The sequence below is a fragment of the Psammomys obesus genome, unplaced genomic scaffold, assembly GCF_907164565.1.
Source record: "Psammomys obesus unplaced genomic scaffold, mPsaObe1.curated_primary_1811, whole genome shotgun sequence".
NCBI classification, from domain to species: Eukaryota; Metazoa; Chordata; class Mammalia; order Rodentia; family Muridae; genus Psammomys; species Psammomys obesus.
The window spans coordinates 5,943,422-5,964,863 of record NW_026586589.1 but is presented as its reverse complement, the minus strand read 5'-3'; the positions used below and the strand labels follow the sequence as shown (position 1 = coordinate 5,964,863).

At 45.4% G+C, this 21,442-nt stretch overlaps 1 protein-coding gene across 2 annotated transcripts in view; it reads left to right on the top strand.

Moving 5' to 3' along the window:
* Positions 1-20,685, top strand: part of Rprd1b (regulation of nuclear pre-mRNA domain containing 1B) — a 44,428-nt gene extending 23,743 nt beyond the window's left edge. For both annotated transcript variants that reach the window (XM_055602451.1, XM_055602450.1), the window contains 2 exons: positions 1,971-2,146; positions 17,851-20,685. In XM_055602451.1, coding sequence (XP_055458426.1) covers positions 1,971-2,146; positions 17,851-18,000 — 326 coding nt within the window. In that variant the 3' untranslated portion in view covers positions 18,001-20,685. The remainder of the gene's footprint in view (positions 1-1,970; positions 2,147-17,850) is intronic.
* The last annotated feature ends 757 nt before the right edge of the window (positions 20,686-21,442 follow it).

Here is a 21,442-nt window from a genome sequence, read left to right as displayed (position 1 = left end):
TATTGTTTCCTTGCCATCTTTTTGCCACAATAACTTTGACATCTTATTTGTTTGTTTCTTTATTTGGTTGGTTTTTTTGAGACGGGGTTTCTCCGATTCAGCCCTGGCTGTTCTGGAACTCTGTAGACCAGGCTGGCCTCAGACTCGCACAGATCCACTGCCTTTTTTCCGGAGTGCTGGGATTAAAGGCGTGCACCACTGCCCGGCTAACTCTGGCTGTTATATCAGTAGTCAAGGACTGAGCAAGCTCAAGGCAACCACACTCAAGCTTATTCACAGGCAACACCGACAGTCTAGAGTACTGCATCGGTCCTTGCCCTCCATCACACAGGCCCTTATCCATAACACTTTGTTTTGCTTATCCCTTCCTAAGTATGTGTTGTTCTCTAACCCTGATGCCAAAGCCTGCTCTTTGGCATCAGTTCCAGCAGAGGGGTGGGCCCTCAGCAGCTCATTTCCTGGTGTTTCTAGAGGCAAGTAAGGATCATATGGTTGTTCTATGCTAGAAATTCCTAAGTCCTTTTGCCTGGAAAATGCTGAGGGCTCTCAGATTTGTGTCACCAAATTGTCTGGGAGCTCAGGTGCCCTTTGCTTCAAAGCATCAACCTGCTATTTTCATCCAAAAGACCTATTTTATTTATTTTTAATACTTAATTTGTATTTATGTGTATGGATGTATCTGCATGAACATATATGTGCCACATACATATATGGAGGTGTCCAGATTGGGTTGGAGCCTCCGGAACTGGAGTTACAGTGATTATGAGCTGCCTGATGTGGGTGCTGGGGATCAAACCCCTGTTCTCTACAACAGCAGTAAGTGTGCTTAACCACTCAGCTATCTCTTCAGCCCCGAGAAGGCCTTTTAGAGCAAGGTGCACATGTGCAGACTCCTGCCCCCACACAGCTGCAGCAGTTCTCTGTGGATCTAAATTCTCCTTTGCCTTCCAGCATTTGCTACACCAGGCTTGTTTACCGATTCTTTTCTTTTTTGTTTTGTTTATTTTGCTTTGTTTTGGTTTTCAAGACAGGGTTTCTCTGTGTATCCTTGGCTGTCCTGGACTTGCTTTTTAGACCTAGCTGGCCTGGAACTCTCAGAGATCTGCCTGCTTCTGCCTCCCTGAGTGCTAGGATTAAAGGCGTGTGGCACCTGTGCAGCTAAGAATACCTTTTTTTTATACTTCAGGGTTTGTTCATTTTCCCTCCCCATAGCATGGTGACAAGCCATTATTTGGACATGAAATCAGTCTGGTCCATGATGACCAATACTTTAGAAATACAACACATAGTAACAAAAATGTTTTTCCTTCCTTTTTTTTTTTTTTTCAGGATCTTGCTGTGTAACCCAGGCTGAGTGTGAGCCACCATACACTTCGCTGTTGCTTATTTTACAAACTGTTTCCACTGAGGATCATGTTTAGATACTTTTCAAAAGTCCTCTATTTTACAAGTGTGTGAGACAAGTTGTTCCCAGGTGCTATGCTCTTTCTCTGGTGAAAAGGGTCCTGCCAATCGGCTTCTGAGACCACATTCAGAGCCTCTCACAACTGCTGCTTTCTCTCAGGCTCTGCACACCTAAGACTTGAGTGCTTCCTCTGTTTCTTCAGAACAGTGGGAACTATTTTTAATGCAGTAATTTAGGCAAACACACTTCATCTTCTAAGAGGCCAGGAAAACCATTTCACAGATGACCCCAAGTACCTTTCTGCTGCTTTTGTTTGGAGAGCTTTTGCTGGAAGCTCTTTCCAGCCTGCCAGCTTTCCTGCCCCGTCCACTTGCCTCACTTCAGGCAATTCTAAAATGTGTTGTGTTAACAGAGTTGGTGCCTTTGCATTCTTGGCTAGGCAGCATTGTTGGTTCACAGGTTCTGGTTTATTCTTGGGCTCTGTGAATCTTCTCTCAGGAATGTTCGCAATCATACCTATGTGATTTGTATGTTGTCCCTGTTTTCTGCTCTTATTTGTACTCAGACAAAGAGGCAGCTGAACGTCTTTCAAAAACAGTAGATGAAGCATGTCTGTTACTAGCGGAATATAACGGGCGCCTGGCAGCGGAGCTGGAAGACCGGCGCCAGCTGGCTCGGATGCTGGTGGAGTACACCCAGAACCAGAAAGAGGTTTTGTCAGAAAAAGAGAAAAAGCTAGAGGTGAGTACATTGCAGGGCAGACCCAGACTGCTTGAATAATCACCCTTCCATAGCTCATATTATTCTTGGACTGACCTTTATCTTTTGAAAACAAGGGAAATAGGACCATCCATCTGATAATTGCAATTACTGGAGCCTAGTTAGAAGTTGAAGTCATGTTCTTACATGTCCAGGAAAGAAAAACTCATATTTTGAAAACAGGGACCTCTTAGTCACCACTTTTAGGATCTTAAAGCTGCTTCAGTTTAGTGTTACAGTTAAGAAATTATAAATTGAGGTACAGAAAGGTCAGCAAAACCAGAGGGTACTTAATTGGCTATTTTTGGGAATCTGAGTTGTTTTGACGTTTATAGACGCATGCTAAGGCCTGTAGGTTGCCTGCCTATAAGTTCTACCTATACATATTCTAAAAGTTCAGTTGTGCTTATGTAGCCTGCCTCAAACTGTGGGCAGCAACCCATTTTTTCCTGAGTGTAGGGCATGTTCCTTAGTGTCTCCAGCAAGGAGGGTTTAGAACCATCCCCTGCTTGTCTGACTTCTTAACTCTTTGTCCCTGGGAGCAGAGCCAGGGATATTTGGGGTTCGCCTGTCCCACTTGTTTGTTTATTAGCTTCCTCTTGGTTTGTTCTCTCTGTTTAAAAGATACATGAAAAGGAGTAGGAAGGGAAGGGGGCACTGAATTGGAGAATAAGTCATAATGATCATAAATACACCTCAAAAAGCCTCTTCAGTAGATAAGGGAGTGGAAGGCTACCCTTCTTCCAATGGGGAAAGTTCTGTGGCCCAGAGGGAGGGAATACTGGGCTAGCTCCAGTGGTTGTTGAAAAGGGAATACCATATCCTTACATACAATGATTATGGGGGCTGTAATGGCTAGAAGTGCTGGGGACTTCGTGCCTAGCAGCTGGAGTGTGGAAGACAAGGGACAGCTGAGCAGCCGTTGTGGCTTTCCTGTAGATTCAGCACTGACCAGAGGTCCTACCGGGAACTTCATCAGCAGTAGCAGACAGCCATTTATCTGCAGCTCTCATCTTTCACAGAGGAAGCATTTCAGCACTGTACCCTGGGACTAATAAGAGATTGTAATTAATGATTCTGGTTGTAAGTCATCGTGCCATCTGTTGAGCTGCCCCTTGGCGACACATTAAGGGCTTTCTCTGATCTGTCAGACATTGATTATCGTGAGCAGCTGTTGTTGGGTGGAACATGGCACGCCACCATAGAGGACGGTCTTTGAGAAGGAGACTGTTGGTAGAGCCAGTTAACTCTTTGTTCTACCTCTTCCCCAGCTGCAATTAGCTATCTGCTTCAAAGGAAGGGATCATCTTCTACAGAATAGGTAGCCTCCTGTGGGTATCCCGAGAAGTTATGAGGCATAGAAGGTCATAGGTCAGTCATTCTGTAGCTTTGCAGCTCCCATTGTTGCTAGAGCACCAAATGGCATGGCATTGGAACCCAGCACCTGAGCATGGAATAGGAAGATTCTAGCACTGCAAGGGAGTCAGAACACAGGGTTCCTGTCCCACACCATATCAAGCAGCCAGTTGGGCAGGACCATTCATTGTGAAATAAAACGAAGTTGGCTGCATTTTAAAAAGCAAATGACTAGGTAAAATGTAAGAGGCTGAGGGATGGCATTAGCTCTTTATCTGTGCTTGCTGAAAACATGAACAGTCTGCTCTTCTGAATCTAAGATTTCCTTCTACCCCTTATGATAGACAGATCTTCTTCCATTCCATCCTGAATGGTCACACCCAGGGTGCAGCCTGAGGGAACCCCGAGTGCTGCGTACCTCTCTACCTTCCTTTTGTAACAGTCGGTCCTTAACACTGCCATATCAGGGGGCCACTTACATGTGATTGGAAACCTCGTAGACAAACAGTGGTTTTCTTGGAAGTTTTTCTCCACAGTTCTCATTTGTTGTTAACAGTTAAGTTTTTCTGTATTTTATTTATTTATTTTTTTAGCTTTGTATTTTCCTTTAGACAGCAAAATCTCTTTTTTTCATTGAGAACTTATGTTGGGTTTCTAGTAGCTTCTGAACCTTTAAGTGGAGGTGCTGGGTCAGTCTAGTGGGGAGGACTCATTCTGCCTCACAGAAGGAAATTGCGTTTCAAGGAAATCATAGTCTGTGTCAACAGCATAGGTAAACATACAGCCAAACAACTAATGGACTTAAGACAAGTAACAGTTCAGCTTGTGGTTTATGATAATCTCTGCTGGGAGTAACGCCTTTTTGTAAAAAGAAATGGCAATTGAAGGAGAGAAATGTATGTTTATAAAAGGGGATCAGCCAGATATACCTTGACAGATATGTGAAGAGAAATAAAGTGTGTGGACATAGGCACTGGAGACCCTGTGGGGAACTGGGGTCTTGACTTCAGGGAGTCACCAGTCTGTACCTATTGACTGATGGACACACGTGCAAAGATGGGTAAGATGTGTCTCCTCAGCGGGAGGTGCTTCTCAGGGTCAAGAGGTTTGTCTGCTTCCTTTCCTTGATGACTTGCCCTCCAGGGAGAGACCTGTAGCAAGCAAGGACCTAATGAGTAGTGTTGAAAAGCTTAGATGAAGGAGACTCTTCTAGCTCATCATGTCTGCATTGACACAGACCAAGACAAAACTCATTATTAATAACATTAATTTGAGCAGATGTTTATTAAGGATGTATGTAAAGTGTCAAATGCACATGCTTTCTGAACACCAGATGCCTCCAGCCAGCCCCTTGGAATCTGTTGGACACCATGCTCTTTAACACAGAATTCTCAGGAGAAGTCACCTACCTTTTCCTTCAAAGACAGTTACTTCTAGGTTCCGTTAAGTGGTTTAAGAGATTTGTTTTAATATCTGGTTATTTACTATCTGAAGGGAGGTATTAGTAAAGGTGACTGTGGTAGAAAATCCAAGCACTTTGTGTGCCCTGCTTTTTCCCTTTAGTAGAATTAGGCTTCATTTAGAGAGGATACTTTTCGTTGCTGTTTTGAGACAGGGTTTCTCTGTGTAGCCTTGATTGTCCTAGACTCATAGAAATCCTACTGCCTCTGCCTCCCAGAGTGCTGGTTAAAGGCGTGCCCCACCTCGCCTGGCAAAAGGATGCCTTTTTAAACCGTTTTTATGCTTCTGAGGTCCTGGCTGGCACTACTACATCACTGTCTTTTAGACTCTAAGCAAGGTTAAAGGGAAAGCTGATGAAAATCTGTAATGCTTCATGTTGTGAACACAGAGACTGAGAAGTGGAAGAGAGAGCTGTGGGGAGGACCAGGGTTACTAACAGCTCAGAGGTCAAGCTACACTGTGGGGCTGAAAGCAATGTTGACTCAGAAAGGTAAAGCCAAAGGTGCCACAACAGCTTTCAGCTTTCAGCTTTCAGACATCACTGTCAGAACAAGGGGACTTTGTTTCCTGCTGACAGAGGTGACTCTTAGGCCAAGCAGCTGCTTAAAGCTCACAAGCCTTAGTCTGGGCAGGTTGGTCAGAGTTCCTGTCCTGTCATATTGGATGAAACGTGGTGTGCATATGTTCATCAGAGCCATCAGAAGGGAGCGGGGGTGGAGGAGAGAAGCTACTTGTGCAAGCTTTAAAGGAAGACAAAACATAGGGTCAGGTGCCTGCAGTCTCACCTCCCTAGCACAGCAGCTTCGTGCATTAAATCATGCTGTGTGTCTGTCAACTAGACTGAAAGGGGCTCTCCATGCTGCCCAAAGACCGCAAAACAGGAAAGAGCTCTAGATGAATTCCCAGCTACAGACTTGTTTGTAGATTGAGGTGAAATTATACAACATAAAGTTAGCCATTTGAGAGAGCGTACATTTCAGTGACAATTAGTACTTCATAGTATGGAGCAGTTATCCTCTGTAAGGCTCTAACATTTCATCACTGCAGAGGGAAACCCCATCCCTATTAGGCAGTCAGTCCCTGGGCCCTCGCCCTCTGCTCCTGGGAACCACTAATATGCTTTTTGTCTGGATGGTGCCTCCCCTGGAGATTTTAATGTCTCTTCTTTCAATTAGGTAATAGTTTGAGGTTTATCCACAAAGTACAATGATCAGTACTTCATTCCTACTGAGAATGAATGTTAGTGCAAATATTGATAGTTATAGTAATAGTATCTATTATATGGATCTGCTAGAATTTGTCTATTCACTATTATTGACGTGCATTTGAATTGCTTCTACTTTTTAGTTACTGTGAATAATGAATAATGCTGCTGTAGATAGTCATGTACAAGTTTTTGTAGACGTGTTTTCATTTCTCTTGGGTGTGTGTCTAGGGTTGAGGTTGCTAGGTCAAATGGTGATTCTGTTTAACCTTTTGACACCCACATGCCAGACTATTTCCCACGACAGCTGCCCTATTCGCTGCTGCCACTACCAATGTACAGGCTTCAGTTTAGTTGCATCCTTGCCAATATGTACCACTTTTTCTAACAGCATAGCAACTTTGAACTCATACCTGTGCTGATTGATTTGTGATTCTCAAAGTAGCAGTGGCGATGAGCATCTTTGCCTGTTCCGGGACCAGTTTGCTGTCCTTGTTGGAAGCATGACTATTCAAGTCCCTTTGTCCACTTTCAAGTTGAGTTGTTTGCATTTTGAGTTTTATGCATTTTTTATGTATTTCAGTAGCTAAATTCTTACTAGATAAGATTTACACACATTTTCTCCTACTGTGAAAGTTTTTATTTTAATGAGTTCCAATTTTACTCTAATTTTTCCTTTTGTTACTCTTGTTTGGGGTATTGCATCTAAGAAATCATTAACCAATTCCAAGACATGAAGATTTCTCACTGAATTTTTTAGCTTTAGTGTCTGAGCTCTTACATTTAAGTTGTCATCAATTCTGAGTTCGTTTTGTATATGTTGTGAGGAAGGGAACCAACTCCGGTCCACTTGCCAAGCAGTATTTGTTGCAGTGACTGGTTTTTGCCTCCAGCTGAGTGTGACGCCCTTGTCAGAAATGATTGGCCATTGATGTATGTGTTCACAGTTGTGTGCCCCATGAGAATGCCTCATTTTATCATGCAGCTCTTTAGGAAGTTTGAACGTGAAAAGCACAAGTCTTCACACTTTTTTTCCCCCATGTTTTGTGCAAGACCCCTTAAAATTCCATATGCATCTAAGAATTTGCTATCACCTTCTCAATTTCTGCAAGGGGAAAAAAAGCCATTTGAATTTTATTAGTAGGTGCATTTAATACTTATTGGTGGTGAGTTCTTGTTTCTTAGTCTGTGAATAAGAGCTAGATGGCCCTGCACTAAGCGTTATTCTCTGAAGCAGAATTTTAATAGACATAGCATAGTGTCACTTACTGATGTGTTTGGCATTGTGAAAGCCCTGTCTAGGCACCATAAGTCTCCTTGGTCATAGATTGGGGTGGAAACGTACTTTTCAGTAGCCAGTGATACTCCTCATCTCTAGAAGGCATGCATATGTGCCCTCAGCAAAGCTACTGAGGTCCCCACATTACAAAGTAGTGTGACATAAATGCTTGGATGTCCATGTAATAGGATTATTGAGCTAAAGGAATTTTAGTGGCCATATGGTTTGAGTGGCCAGAGTTGAATGATTTAAAACAGTCTCCAAAGCATCTTGTCATGGTGCAGTATCTTATGCATGGAGGTAGCAGTGATTGCAGACAAGTATACCAGAATGACCTGTGAGTGAGTGAGAATCTACTCTGTTCCTTGCTGCCCTCTGTGTGCCTATGCACATGCTCTGGTGGCCAGGGAGAAATGACTCAATGAACTTGGGGCTGTTGCTTTTCTCCACACTTGGCACCTCTTTCTGGCCTCTAATGAATCAAGAATTTGACTTCAGACAACACAACTGGGAGGGCAGAATGATTTAGAGTCCCGCCTTGCTGTGTGACTGTATATTTTTGTGCATGGCAGGTTTTAACAACTCGAGAAATTCTTTGGCTCCAACCAAGGGGCTTCTAAACCACACTGAAGGCCTGTTGATTTTGACAGCATCTCCATGGTGCAGACGGTTTAAAAGCATTTGTTTCTACAGTGGGACAGACAGTAGGTGGAGATAGAGAGCTCCCCTTTGTCGGCTTTGGAATGCATTCTTCCTATTTCCCATATGATGAAAGCCAATATCTTCTCTCACTGTTCCTACAGTATGTACAGGCAATCTATCCTTGTTTTTCATAAAAGAATTAATTTCTAGGTTTATCTTAGGAGCTCGAGGTCACGGTGTCAGTGTGGGATCTCCTGACCCTAGTGAACATGGCTAGAGCTGGCTCACGTGGAGCTTGTCAGGATGTCTGAGTGGCCTGAGATAGTCTCAAGCTGGCCCCACATATCTGCCCTTGCAGACACAGCTCTGTCCTCACTAGACCAGCATTATCAGTTCTAAGGGCAGATAGAACAGTTACTGAAGCAAGGGGTTCTGCTTATGCCTGCCAGGTGATCATGGGGGCTGGTACCTGGATCCTTTCCATAGCAGGCCAGAATTGCATCTAGAGCAGCTGTCTAGCAAGTTGTGAGTGTGTGTATGAGTGCACCTGCATGTGGTGCTTGGGTTGGAACAGTGCTGTGCCATTAAGCTGCACCCCAATCCACTGTTGGCAGCATTGAACCTCCTTCTGAGCAGCCCTCCTGACATTCTGCCGTTGTAGGTCGCACCTACAGTGTGCGGGTGCAAACCAGCTCTGCCCCTCCCCCCAGCCTGCCCCTTACTCTTTTTCTTGATTGTAAAAGTAAGAAATCAGGAAACCCAGATAATACATATAAGGAAACAAATCCTATTAGTTTATAACCTACAAAGTATTGGTTTTAATTTGGATCTATTTCCTTTATTTTTCTTTCCATTAAAGTTAAAATGGAGAGCCAAGCATGGTGGAACACACGTGTAACTCCAACAATGAGGAGGTTGAGGCAGGAGGATCATAAGTTGCAGGCCAGTGCTAGACTGGACTGTATGTGGGAGACACCATTCTCATTAATTTGTGAAATAATGGGTGATGTGTAGCGGTTTTTAATCTTGTTGTTTTCACTTTGCGTAATTATTTTTTCTTGCTAACAGAAGCTGTGAGCAGTTCGGATGCCTGTGTTCCTTGTGAGCGTTTCTCTTCTCATTCTACCTCTCCATTTCCTGTAACTTCTCTGCCAACCCTTGGTGTTTGGATGATTTTCCTCTACATTTCTAGAAGTGTTTCTGTGTAGACGTGCAGGTGTGTGTACACCGAAGGGTATTTGTTTCAGGGTCTTCTCCCTACTCTGCACTCCTTTCTTAGGGGCTCTTGTTCTCTTCTGAAATTTACAGATACATCTGGTCGTCCTGTGAGCCTTTCCCCTCCTCCCCCACCGCAGTTAAGGGTCACCTTGGTTTTGTGAAGGAGCAAGTAGTGAAGAGTTAATTAGACAGTGGGCTGTCTTCGGCCTTTACGTGAGCTTGCTTACATCTGTGACAGCTGTGGGAAAATGCAGATACTTACAACACTGACTTGAGTGAGCATAATTTTAAAAGCAGGGTTCAGATGACAGACATTTGAGCTGTGGCAGCTAACTGTTTGCCTCATTGAGTGTGTGCTATTTTAGTCTCTGTGAATGCCCTGCTGTTAAGCTGGGCCTCTACTCTCACTTCAAGCTGGTGCTTTGGAAAAGGGAAAATTGGAGGATGGTTGTTTGCTTTGTAGCCTTCCTTAGAAGTTACATCTCTGTTTTTTTGTTTTGTTTTTTGGTTTTTGGTTTTTTTTCCTGTAATGGCAGGTATACAAGGCTGTAATGCCTGCATTCAGAAAGCTGAGACAGGAGGATTGTAACTTTATAAATTTCAACACAGCCAAGTCACCCAGCAAGGAAGGCCTCTGAATACCCTTCAGACCAGCGTCGTGGTTATGAGCGGACAGGCCCAGTTCTCTACACCGTCCCTGGAGGTTGCTTTGTTCAGGTTCACTTCTATGGGGCATAGCCTGGCTGGGAGTTGTTTCCATAGAGACAGATTTGCCCACTGCGATCGATCCCTTGGAAGGGAGCGGCATGACCTCTTCCATACCTTCCCTGGCTTTTACCATGTTGGCTACTTCAGCCTTTTAGCTTTGATCTGATTTGTTTTTTGTTAAATTTTATTTATTATTCACCTATGTGTGTGTTTATGCATACACATATACACGTGTGTGTGTGCGCGTGCGTGCGTGCATGCATGTTTGTGTGCACTACATATATACAGGAGTCCTTGGAAGCCAAAAGAGGGCAGGGCATCAGATCTCAGGAGCTGGAGTTGTGGGTGGTTGTGAGCCACCTGCTGTGGGTGCTGGGGACTAAACTCATGTCCTGGAAGAAGCGGCAATTACTCCCATCTGCTGAGCCACCTCTCCAGCCCTTTGATGTGAGTTTGTCTTTTGTAAAGGAACAGTTTTACTTCTGAGGCAGTTGTCTGTCCGTGTGTCTCATGACTCTGCATTCTGACCCTCTCTGGAGCATTTAATACTGTGTCTTCTCAGTACCTGGTGTTTTCTTTCCCTGGTTTTGAGTCACCCTCTGGCTCTAGTCTACTTTCCCATTCTCTTCTCCATCTCCATCCTGTAGCCTTTCTCTTATTGTAGACCTTTCCCCCAAGTGACTTCCACCTCGTTTGCTTTAGTACCCGCCTGCATGCCCTTGCCTTACGCAGCTCAAGACAGTTCAAACAACACGGGGAGGCCGAGCTGCTCCTCCTCCTCACTGAGTCACACAGTGGCATTGCCACCCAGCAAAACAAAACACCTGTAGTCTTAGCACTCAGGAGGCTGAGGCAGGGGGTTGGTGAGTGTGAAGCCATGCTAGGCTACATAGAGGCTCCCTCCCCAGTATTCTCTACTCACCCAGCACTTTTCCCAGTATCCCACATCTCAGATGTGGCACTTAGCCTCCTCATGCCCCAACATCCTGTTGTACTTCTTGGTTTCTCAGATTGAACTCCCAGCCATGTTCAGTGGCTCAGTTTTTCTTGAGTCTGCCCCACTCTGCTGCCTGTCTCCACCTCTGCCATCACCTCCCCACTGTAGCCTTACTTGCTGATTACTTGCTTTTGCCCAACAATTCAGTCTTTACACAGCAACCCTGTCATGTTTTCAAAATGCAGCTCTGAGTATACCATTACCCTGCCTACACATTTAAGTGGCTCTTATTGCCCCTGAAATGGTCCAAATCATTATTCCCACACACACACCTGCCATGGCTTGCCTCCTCCCTCATCACTTATGGCTTGCCTTTCCCTCTTCCCCATCAGCCATGGCTTGCCTCCCTTCCTTGCCACCAGCCTGTGCTCTGGTATTGCCCATGCTTGCCTCTCATCTCTGGCTTTAGTGGGTTGTTTCCTCCCCCTGCTTCTCCCTTACTTTGTACCATTTCCCCTCACCGGTCGGACCCTACTCATCATCTGTGAGTACCTCACTGTCTCTTTGGGTAGCGTGCCTTCAGATCCCACGCTGTAAAGCCAAGTGCCCTCTCTGTGTATGTTGCCTCAGCCCCTACTTTCCCTTCAGAGCTCTGCATCTCTTGTGGATTCAGTTATTTCCCTGTATATCTAAATCCTTTCTGCATTACTATTCTCAAACCCTCTTCAGCTCAACAGTCAGGGCAGGTCGTAGCTGGATGAGAGTCTAAGTATGGTTCAGGGTCTTCTCTTTGGCAGGGAACTTCCACTGACTACCCTGAGGGTGTCCACATGAGGTCTTGGCTAACTTGTAGACCAATTCCTTCCTCTCTGCAGTCCATAGATGGATGGTTTGGAACGTGGTGCCATTTAGTTGAAATTTTCTGGTTTTTGGTTTTCCCTAATTTTGGACGTAGGCATTGAGAGAAGAAAGGATGCCTCTAGTCAAAGGACCTTCTGTATGCTTAAGGCCCCATCTGATAAATTCGCTTGACTTTAAGGACAGTTGAATGGCTTGTGAGAAGAGGATTTTGTATTTCACTAATAATTCTTTATCTTCAAATCTACATCTCTCTCTTAACATATAAATAAAAAAGATTAAATATTACTCGTAAAATGATAGAGACTAGGAAGGCTGGGTGTTCTTTTACCTCAGATCTGTTAACTCATGCTAGTTTTGTCTTAACCACCCGCAGTACAGGAATGGTTTCCATTCCTGTTACGGACCTGCAATTTCAAGAGTTGGAAGATGTAGGCGGGAGCATCAGTTCAGGGTCATCTGTAGATGCACAGCAAGGGCTAGTCTGAGCTACATAAAACCGTGTCTTTAAAAAAATGTTTTAATATTTTTATTTTACTGGTATTATATATTATGAAGGGTCCCATTGCACAGGTGCCTGTATTTTGAAGGACCCAGGAGTCTTTTCAATGTGCTTTATATATTTTTACTAAATAATTAATGTATGTGTTTTCTTTGTTTTTTTTTACTTCTGGGGAACTGGAGGTTAAATGTAAGACCTTGAATATGAGGCAGTTTACCACTGAGCTGTGTCTCCAGCCCTCTTTTTATTTTAATTTTGAGGCAAGGTTTTAGTAAGTTACCCAGGCTAGCCTTGACTTCCTCTGCAGTTCACCTATCTTTGAAATCATTTTGCAGGTCAAACTGGCCTTGGACTTATTTCCTCTTATTTCAGCTTCCCAAGTAGCTAGAATTACAGGCCAATGGTGACTTTAAATTGTAAATGTCTTTCTTTTTTTGCCACATTGAAATTATCAAGAAGTGCTTTGTCTTAAAATTAATTTTGTTTCTATCCTTTACAATGTTGTTAGTGTATGTATAGGCACATAACTTTGGTTTTCCCCTTGTTTGTGTAAATCCCTATCAGACTTGGGATTTTTAATAACTATTTTCTTTTTTATGGGTATGCATGTTTTGTCTGTATGTGTGTCTGTGCGTCATGTACATGCCTGGTGGCTACAGAGGCCAGAAGAGTGTGTAGGATTCCCTGGAATTGGAGTTACAGCTGGTTGTGAGCCACTATGTTGGTGCTAGGAATTGAACCCAGATCCTCTAGAAGAGCAGCCGTGCTCTTAACCTCCAAGCCCTCTCTCCAGCCCCAAGACTGGGGTTTTTGTTGTGGCAGTAGAAACACTTTGAGGATCCCCAGAGGAAAAAGAAGCACCCAGAGAAGCTTTGTGTATGTTCTAATGTTTAAGGAGCCCACCGCCACGAGACAGGTGCCCTGTGAATGGATGGATGTCCAGAGGACACTCCTCTGTGGTCATTTTGCCATTTGTCCTTTTGGAAGGTTCTGTGTGCTCTTTTATCAGTGGTTTTGGTAATGAAACTGACCAGGCCCCAAGCTTGGGGAATGCAGCCACAGTTTCTTCTCTTCTTGTATCTTCCCTACCATCTTATTCAGCAGCTCCAGCCCCACTCTGGCCCCCAGAATGTATCATTTTGAAATGTAGTAGCTGGAGCTGGCTGGGAGAGAGGTACAGGCTAGTGATGTCTTTTGTTCCATGTGGATCTTTCCAGAAAATTTAAGGCAGCGTTCTTAATTCCAATATGAAGACATAAGTGCTGTTCTTTCAGCCAGATGGATGGTTGAATAGAGTTGCTTACTGAGGCTGTGATTTTAAGTGCCGGTCCTTTGAGCCATAATGGAGGATAAAGCTTTGGCGGCATGGGAGGGCTTGAGTTAGGTTAAAACATACTCAGGTAAAAGTTTACTTCCTCTTTTCTTTTTCCACTTCCTTGTGCTGGCATTGGAACTGAGGCCTTGTGCATGCAAGGCAAGTGCTAATTTTGTTTGTTTTGAAAATGAAATTCCTGTAGAAAGGTCACTGTGCTGTCAGCCCCTGTCATTTTTAACCCGCTTATCCCAGAGCTCATCTTCAGCATGTCAGGTCTGGCTTACTGCCCTGGCCATAAAAGGCAAAGAATGTACAAGGCCCTGTTTCCTCAGCACTTCATTCCTTGTACCATGAGTTCACAGCGTTAGCCAGTGCTGTTAATGCTCTTTCTCTTGTAGTTTGTGGCTGTGAGGCAAGACTCCAAAGCTTTGTCAGTAGTATAAATCCTAGGCATTATCTCAGAACACACCTTAAGCTATCTCATTTGAAACATTACTTGGCAGCCACAGAAACTCTGGAAGCTCATCACAGTGCCCTGGATCTTGACTCCAGTGGTGGCAGCTTTCAGGTCTCTGCACTGATGTTCTGTATGTAGGCTGGCTGAAGCATGCCCAAGTAGGAAGGAAGGGGGTGGGGCTGTTGGGTTTGCCTTGGCTTCTCAGGGGAGGTACTTGTGAAGGGAAGCAGCAAAGGCCTTGTGAGTTGTGGCTGCAGGAGAGACCACAGCCTGCAAAGTACTGAAGCAGCCGCATTCTGGGGTGTCCATGGGGTGGCCCCTAATCTTCCAAGTGCATGGGCCAAGCAGGGAAGTGTGAGTGGTTGATTCTGCACTTGGGTCAGGGTGATCACGCACAAGCTTCTGTCCTTTACCTGTTCAAGTGGTTTTTGGTGTGCTAAAGAGACAGGAAAGCTGCACCCTTTGGGAGTCAGCATGCTCCCAGTGGGCCTCCTCACAGGAAGCTTGGGTTGTATTCTGGTCACTCACTGTTCTATTGCTGTGAAGAGACACGATGATTAAGGCAACTGTTTGTTTGAGGTGTGTGTGTCTGTGTCTGTGTGTGTGTCTGTGTGTGTGCAGCTCTGGCTGTGCTGGAACTAGCTCTGTGGACCAGGCTGGCCTCAAACTCACAGAGATCTGCCTGCCTCTGCCTCCCACCTGCTGGGATAAAAGGCTTGTGCCACCACTGCCCTGTCAAGGCAGCTCTTAAAAGAGAAAGCATTTTACTGGAGGTTTGCTTACAGTTTCAGAGGATTAGCCATTACCATCGTGTCAGGGAACATGGTGGCACACATGACACTGGAGCAGTAGCTGAGAGCTACATCCTAATCTGCAGGCAGAGATAGAACTGGTCCCAGCATGGACTTTAGAAATCCCCAGTCCACCCCCAGTGACAACGTCCACCCCAAAGGGGACACCTACAACAAGGTCATGCCTCCTAATCTTTCTCCAGTAGTGCCACTCGCTGGTAACCACTCATTCAAATATATGAGCTTGTGGGGGCCATTTTTATTCCAATCTCCACGGGTGGCATTGTGGAAGGGGGCAGGAGTTGCGAAGAACATTGTTTTCCAAGGGAGCCTTTCAGCAATAGCTTAAGAACCACACTGCCAAGAGGAAAGGCATGTGATTCTTAGATTTTTCCTGAGCTCTTATTGTCCCTGCTCAGAACCAGAGAAAACTGGGAAGGCAGCTCATGGGGGAGCATGCTGCCCTGCCTTGGGGAGCATCAAAACAGAATGAGAAGTGTGAACTGAAGTTGCACTCGGTATGGTTTTTCTTGGGCTTGTTCTTGAATGTTTTGTTAGTCTGTGACAGCATTTATAGTTGACTTTATTTGGAAAGCCTAACTCTTCAAGAAGGGAAAAGATGGAGTCTGCTTAGTGACCCATAAGAGGACTAGCTCCAGCTTGACCCACTCACCTGTTCGTCACTAAGCTGGGTCATTCAGCTGCCCTGTGAGGCCTTTCTAAGGCAGTCTTGACTTGCATTTAGGTACTCTGAGGCTATACCTGTTTGCCCCATTGATTATTTAAACCCTTTGACCTGCTAGGTCTTTCATTTGTTCCACTTTTGAGGCAGGATCTCTCTGTGTAGCCCAGGTTGGCCTTGAATTTGTGATCCTGCCTTAGCCTTCCGAATGTTGTGATTAGTAATGCATCATGTCCACAAAGAGGCCATTGGCCTGATGCCTTAGGCAAATGTCACTTAAGTATTGGTGCAAGCAGAGGCAGGGGACCTTGGTTTTGTAGAGCCCAGCTTGAAGGTGGCTGTCACTGCCTGAAGTCTAAGTATGAGGAAGATGTCTATACCTGTGTGTGTTCTCTGTGTTGCTGATTTATCCAGCTACTGTGCTGGGTGCTGCAGGGTGTGATGGGTGTGGAGTGAGGCCTATGTATCCAGACCCTTCTGGTTTGACAGAAGAGAGTCCTCAGTAGTAGTTTGCATGTGTCCTCAAGCTCATCTCCCTAGTGTACCAAGGTATTTGGCATTGAAGAACTGAGTTATTGCTGGGTGCACACTTTTAATCCCAGCACTTGAGAGACAGAGGCAGGTGGATCTCTGTGAGCTCAAGGCCAGCCTGATCTACATAATAAGTTCCAGAACAGCTAGGGCTACGTAGTGAGGTTCTATCTCAGATGCCCCTAACCCCCAAAAGAACTGAGAATTAAAGAAAGGTTGTGGTGTGGTGTTGTACGCCTTCAATCCCAGAGATGATTAAATCTCAGGAGGCAGAGGCAGACAGATCTCTGTGAGTTCAAGGTCACCATGGTCTACAGAGTTCCAGGACAGCCAGGGCTGCACAGAGAAACCCTGTCTGGAAGAACAAAAAAAAAAAAAAAAAAAAAAAAAAAATAGGAAGGTCAGTTTTCATGGTGAAGGCTGTTCCTGCACTTCCGGCAAGAAAGAGGAAACATGTCTCAAACAGGATTGTGTAGGCAGAAGCATCACTAACCTTGGGCCTCTGAGTCTTCCCAGCGCTTTGGATGCCTTCCTGTATGAAAGTCTGCACAGCATAGGCCCAGCCTCAGGAACCCCCTTATCCTACAGAATGCCTTGGCGGTAATAAGCCTCTAGGAGTCTCTAAGCTCAGACCTCACATAGCCCACTATTTTCTCATACAGATTTATTAGAAGTATTGTGAGCTAAGGACAGAAAAAAACTGCCATATTTCTATCATTGGGAGTCGTAAGCTAGAGGAATGTGAAAGTCCAATGTGACTTGAGGTGAAATAGAATTGGGAGCTCTGTTGCTCACCTAGCAAGGGAGGCCTGTAGGGCAAAGGTGGGGGTGGGACCCCTGCTCTCTGGGCACTGAGTGGATTTTTTTGAGGCAGGTAGAGATCAGCCAGTAGGCAGAGGGGCAGAAGCAGGCTTTGCTAGTTCCAAGGGAAGCAGGAGACCCCTCCAGTGCTTTGGGCTCTGACTCATGGTGATAGTGGGGTGCATTGTACCTTCTCAGTGGGAGGGTATGGGGAGAGCAGACTGGAGGAAAGGCTGGCAGCATCCCTAGAGAAACTAACAGAGGCTCCCAGACAGTCTCTTCAAGGACTGGCAGTGGAGGGGTCTTGGAACCAGGTGGTGGCAGTTGGGTACTTTGAGATATGGAGAGCTTGTTTGTGAGTGATTGCTCGTCGGTGGTCTGTAAGCTTCTAACAAAAAAGTGTGCTTTTCCAATGATTTGTCCAGCTTTGTCTAGAGCAGTGGTCCTCAACCTTCCTAACGCTGCAGCCCTTTAATACAGTGTCTCATGGTGTGGTGACTCCAACCATAAAATTATTTTTGTTGCTCCTTCATAAATAATTTTGATATTGTTGTGAGTTGTAAAAATTTTTGGAGATAGAGGTTTGCCGAAGAGGTCGCAACCCGCAGGTTGAGAACTGTTGATCTAGATGAAGCTCTCAAAAAATTCAGAAGCATGTAAGCACCTGCATTGTTATACAACCATTGAAGACTAGGTAAAAGAACACAAATATGTCACTGCTTTTGACTTCCTCTCCTTATATGCTGGGCTTGATGTCCTTCAGGCTTTCAACATGGCAAGCTGATGGTCTTTGATAAAGCTGAACCTTTGGGTGCGTGGTGGCTGAGCCTTGATTAGCCTGAGGAGCAGTCTGGTTGGGGAATGCAAAGCAAGTGGGTGGGACTAGCCGACTGGCCCATGGGCCAGCCCAGCAGTGTAACCCAGTGTCTCCTTTGTCTTTCTAGGAGTATAAACAGAAGCTTGCTCGAGTAACCCAGGTCCGCAAGGAACTCAAGTCCCACATTCAGAGCTTGCCAGACCTCTCACTGCTGCCTAATGTCACAGGGGGCCTGGCACCTTTGCCCTCTGCTGGTGACCTCTTCTCAACTGACTAGGACAGGTATCATGCCCCAGGTTCCCTTGCGTGCCAGAGAAAAGAAGCAAGTCACTGTTGGAGACAGCCTTCTGGCCCCAGCTCCATCTCTTCAGCCAGCATCTGCCTCAGTCATGAAGCCGGGGTGGGGGGTGGGGGTCTGACTCCTCGTTCTCCTCCCACTCCCTCCTGAGCACAGTTCAGAACCGTGCAAATGGACTCAGTTTCAATTCGTATTTGCTAAGAATACAGACTCTCCCTTCCACTCATGTTCTCATGCCCCTGTTGCTTTTCCATTCTTAGCTCTATCTTACACCCATAAGCCATGAAAATCATGTGTACTTCTGGAAGCTTTTGTGAGAATCTTGCTTCAAGTGACAGCACATGTCATGGAAGTCTGAGCTGGTCTTGGCCAGGTTCGGAACAGGTTCCCAGTGAGGAATCCAGGCTGCAGGCGTTGGCTCACCTGGCCACCATCTGCCCACAAGGTCAGCAGCACAGCTTTGCCACAAAGAGTTTGCCAAATTGCTGACCCTTCCCAACCACTACTTATACTAGAGAAGTGTTGTCAAGGTTAGGTGTGTTTGTTTTGCAAGCATTTTAGAGAATCTAGTAATAAGATTCAAAGTTGATCTAGGTCATAGTCACAGTGCAGGTGCAGAGTGACAGGGATCCCAAGTCATTTGCCTGGTTTCTCCCCACAGCCTTCCCATGCCACACTTCTCAAGGGTCCCCAGGATCAGAGTTCCTTCCTAAAGCATGACCCTGTGGCCCGCTGGTGCTGTGAAGGTAGCTGTTGAGATAGCATGCCCAGGCCAATGAATGCTGCACAGGTAGAATCTAGGCTGTTGTGCATGTTGCTCTCACCCTTCTATCGGGGACGAGAGTATATACTAATGTCGCTCAATGGGCATGCATCCATGGTGTGGTGACTAAACTTGAACATCTCTACAGATAGGACACTGAGCATGCCAGGCACTTGATGCCGATATGTTCGTCTATGCTCCCATGCAAGGAGAGGAGTATTCTCCCCTCCAGCAGAGGAAGGGAACAGAGGGAGGCTAATTTGGGTTTTAATTCCATTATCATGCCAGCTGACGTTATGACTGAATGATGTAGTTAAGATTTTTCTCTTACGTCTAGTGAGGATTGGGCCTGGACCTGGAAATCATTCTAATCTGGCAGGCTCATTTTTGACATTGGAAAGGATAGGGCAATCATTTTGCCCTATTAGCATTATAGGAATTGTATCCGGAGCTGAAGTCCAAAAGCCGTAAGAAGGAATTCAGTGAAGGGGATTTGAGAAGTTTCATTACTTTGAGTTGCCGTTCTCAGGATTACCGACAAAGCACACACTGTTTTACATGTTAAGGCAAACCTGTGTGTCACCAAGTAGGCAGGCCTCATTCTGAGAAGCCACCCCATCTGTATGAGGTGGGAATGATGGTACTCAGTTCCACTGTGCAGAGCCAGGTCTCGTGGGAGCCGTGGCATTCACGTTGAATGCAGGCTGCTATTTGCTTGTTCATTCTACCTGTTCTGTCAGCATTGTTTTCTCCAGAGGCCACAGGACAGCACTTACTTCAGTGACAGCCCAGTCTCTGCCTTGAACCCCCTCACACACAAACATGGTGTGCCACTCTAATGTCACATGGGCACACCGTTTCTAAACACCTCCCTCACGCACTGCTTTCCCACAGAAGCAGTTGTTTGCCAGCCCCAGACCAAAAGACTGAAGCAGCTCTGCCTTGATCACGAGGGGGGAAGATGACAACATAATGGATTTAACGCACTGCTATGTTTTATCCTTTGGAGTCTGATCAGCCATCAGTGCATAATTCAGGACGTGAACCTGTAGCGATTATGTAAATGGATGTGTTGGCCTCTTAACACCAGTTACTAGCAGACTTCCTGTGAGGAAGTTAGTTTCCTTTTAATGAAATGCTTCTGTTTTTTAATCCTCCTTGTTGTGTGCCCCCAGTCTCCTGACCGTGTGCTTACTTTCCTTGTTTAATTTAAATGAAACTTCTGGTCCCTGAGAGTTGATCTGGCGGGTGGGGTGGGTGACTTTTGGTTTTGTGTTTATTTAGGGCATCCATAGGCCTCAAGGATTTTTCCTTTAGGGTCATATTTCTCAGAAAGTCTTCAGTCTTTGTTTTTGTTTTGTTTTTCTTAAAGGATATTTTTAAAGCTTAAATTTGTATATTAATTTAGGACTTTATTTAGAAGTATAGGCTGCTGTTGGTGGCAGCAGTATATTCTGAAATGTCTCATAGATATATATTTTTGAATAAAGATGGTGTTGTTGAATAACATGTGATGTTTCTTCTCCCTCCCTTGTGTGGTGGTTAGTGATCATCTATGGAGAATGCCCTGTCAGCACAGAATCTCCCCACCTTGGAGTGTTAGTGGCACAGACATCAACTAACAGGGTGAACTCACTCTCGGTTCTTTCTCGGAGCTTGATTGGCCAGTTAGCAGTCCGCACTGCTGCAGTGAGGGCTGACTGCACTTCATCCTTGTGCAGGAGTGAGGACTGGCAGGGAACGGCTAGTGACTCCCCCTAAACACACCGATGACAGCTTGGCAAGCCTGTGGCTGCAGTATTTTCATGCACACCGCCAGGCCTCATGGGAATGGTTTGATTTGCAGTATGCTGAAGCTGCTCTTGGAAAAATGCAAAATAAAACACCGTCTTTTAAAACCATTTTCATGGATTTCTGTTTGGTGTTGACATCCAGTGGAAGACCGGATGACTTAGTATTACTGGCTAAAACTCAGAGTAATAGAGAAGGTCCTAGAGATGGAGTCCTCTGAAGCAGCTGATGTGTTTGGAAATGGCTGGGATCTTCCCACTAAGTTACAGTGGCGCCACCTCCCAGGTGTGGGTCATCTGTCTCATGATGCAAGGGACTTCCTTTTTAGTAATGGTGGTCCAGACTTGTGGTCAGGAAAGTTGAGACACATTACCTGTGTCCTTTTTCCCCCCTTAGATTTTTTTTTTTTAATGTGTGTGAGCTTTTCCTGCATGTATGTGTGTACCCCATGTGTATGCCTGGTGCCTGTAGAGGCCAAAAGACAGCATTAGGTTCCTTGGAACTGGAGCTAGAGATGGTTGTGTGCTGGGCATCAAACCTGGGTCTCCTGCAAGAGCCCCAAATACTCTGCTGCTGAGCCATGTCTCCAGCTCCTCCCACAACTGCCACCCAGGGTAAAGTGTGAATCTCAGTAGACAAGCTCTCCTCTATCCTAGCTGGCATTACCTGGTTATTCCTTCACTCCTACCTATAAATAGTATGTCCATAGTTCCCTTTTGACTTCAGTTAGCACTTGAGATTATGACGTGGCTCTGAGGTCCTCACAGCTGGAGATGGAGCATGAGTTGATGCATTTGCCAAAATGCATCCCTTGTGCGATTAGAGCCTTTAATTCCATGTGACCTTTCTGGATCAAGTGCCTCTCTC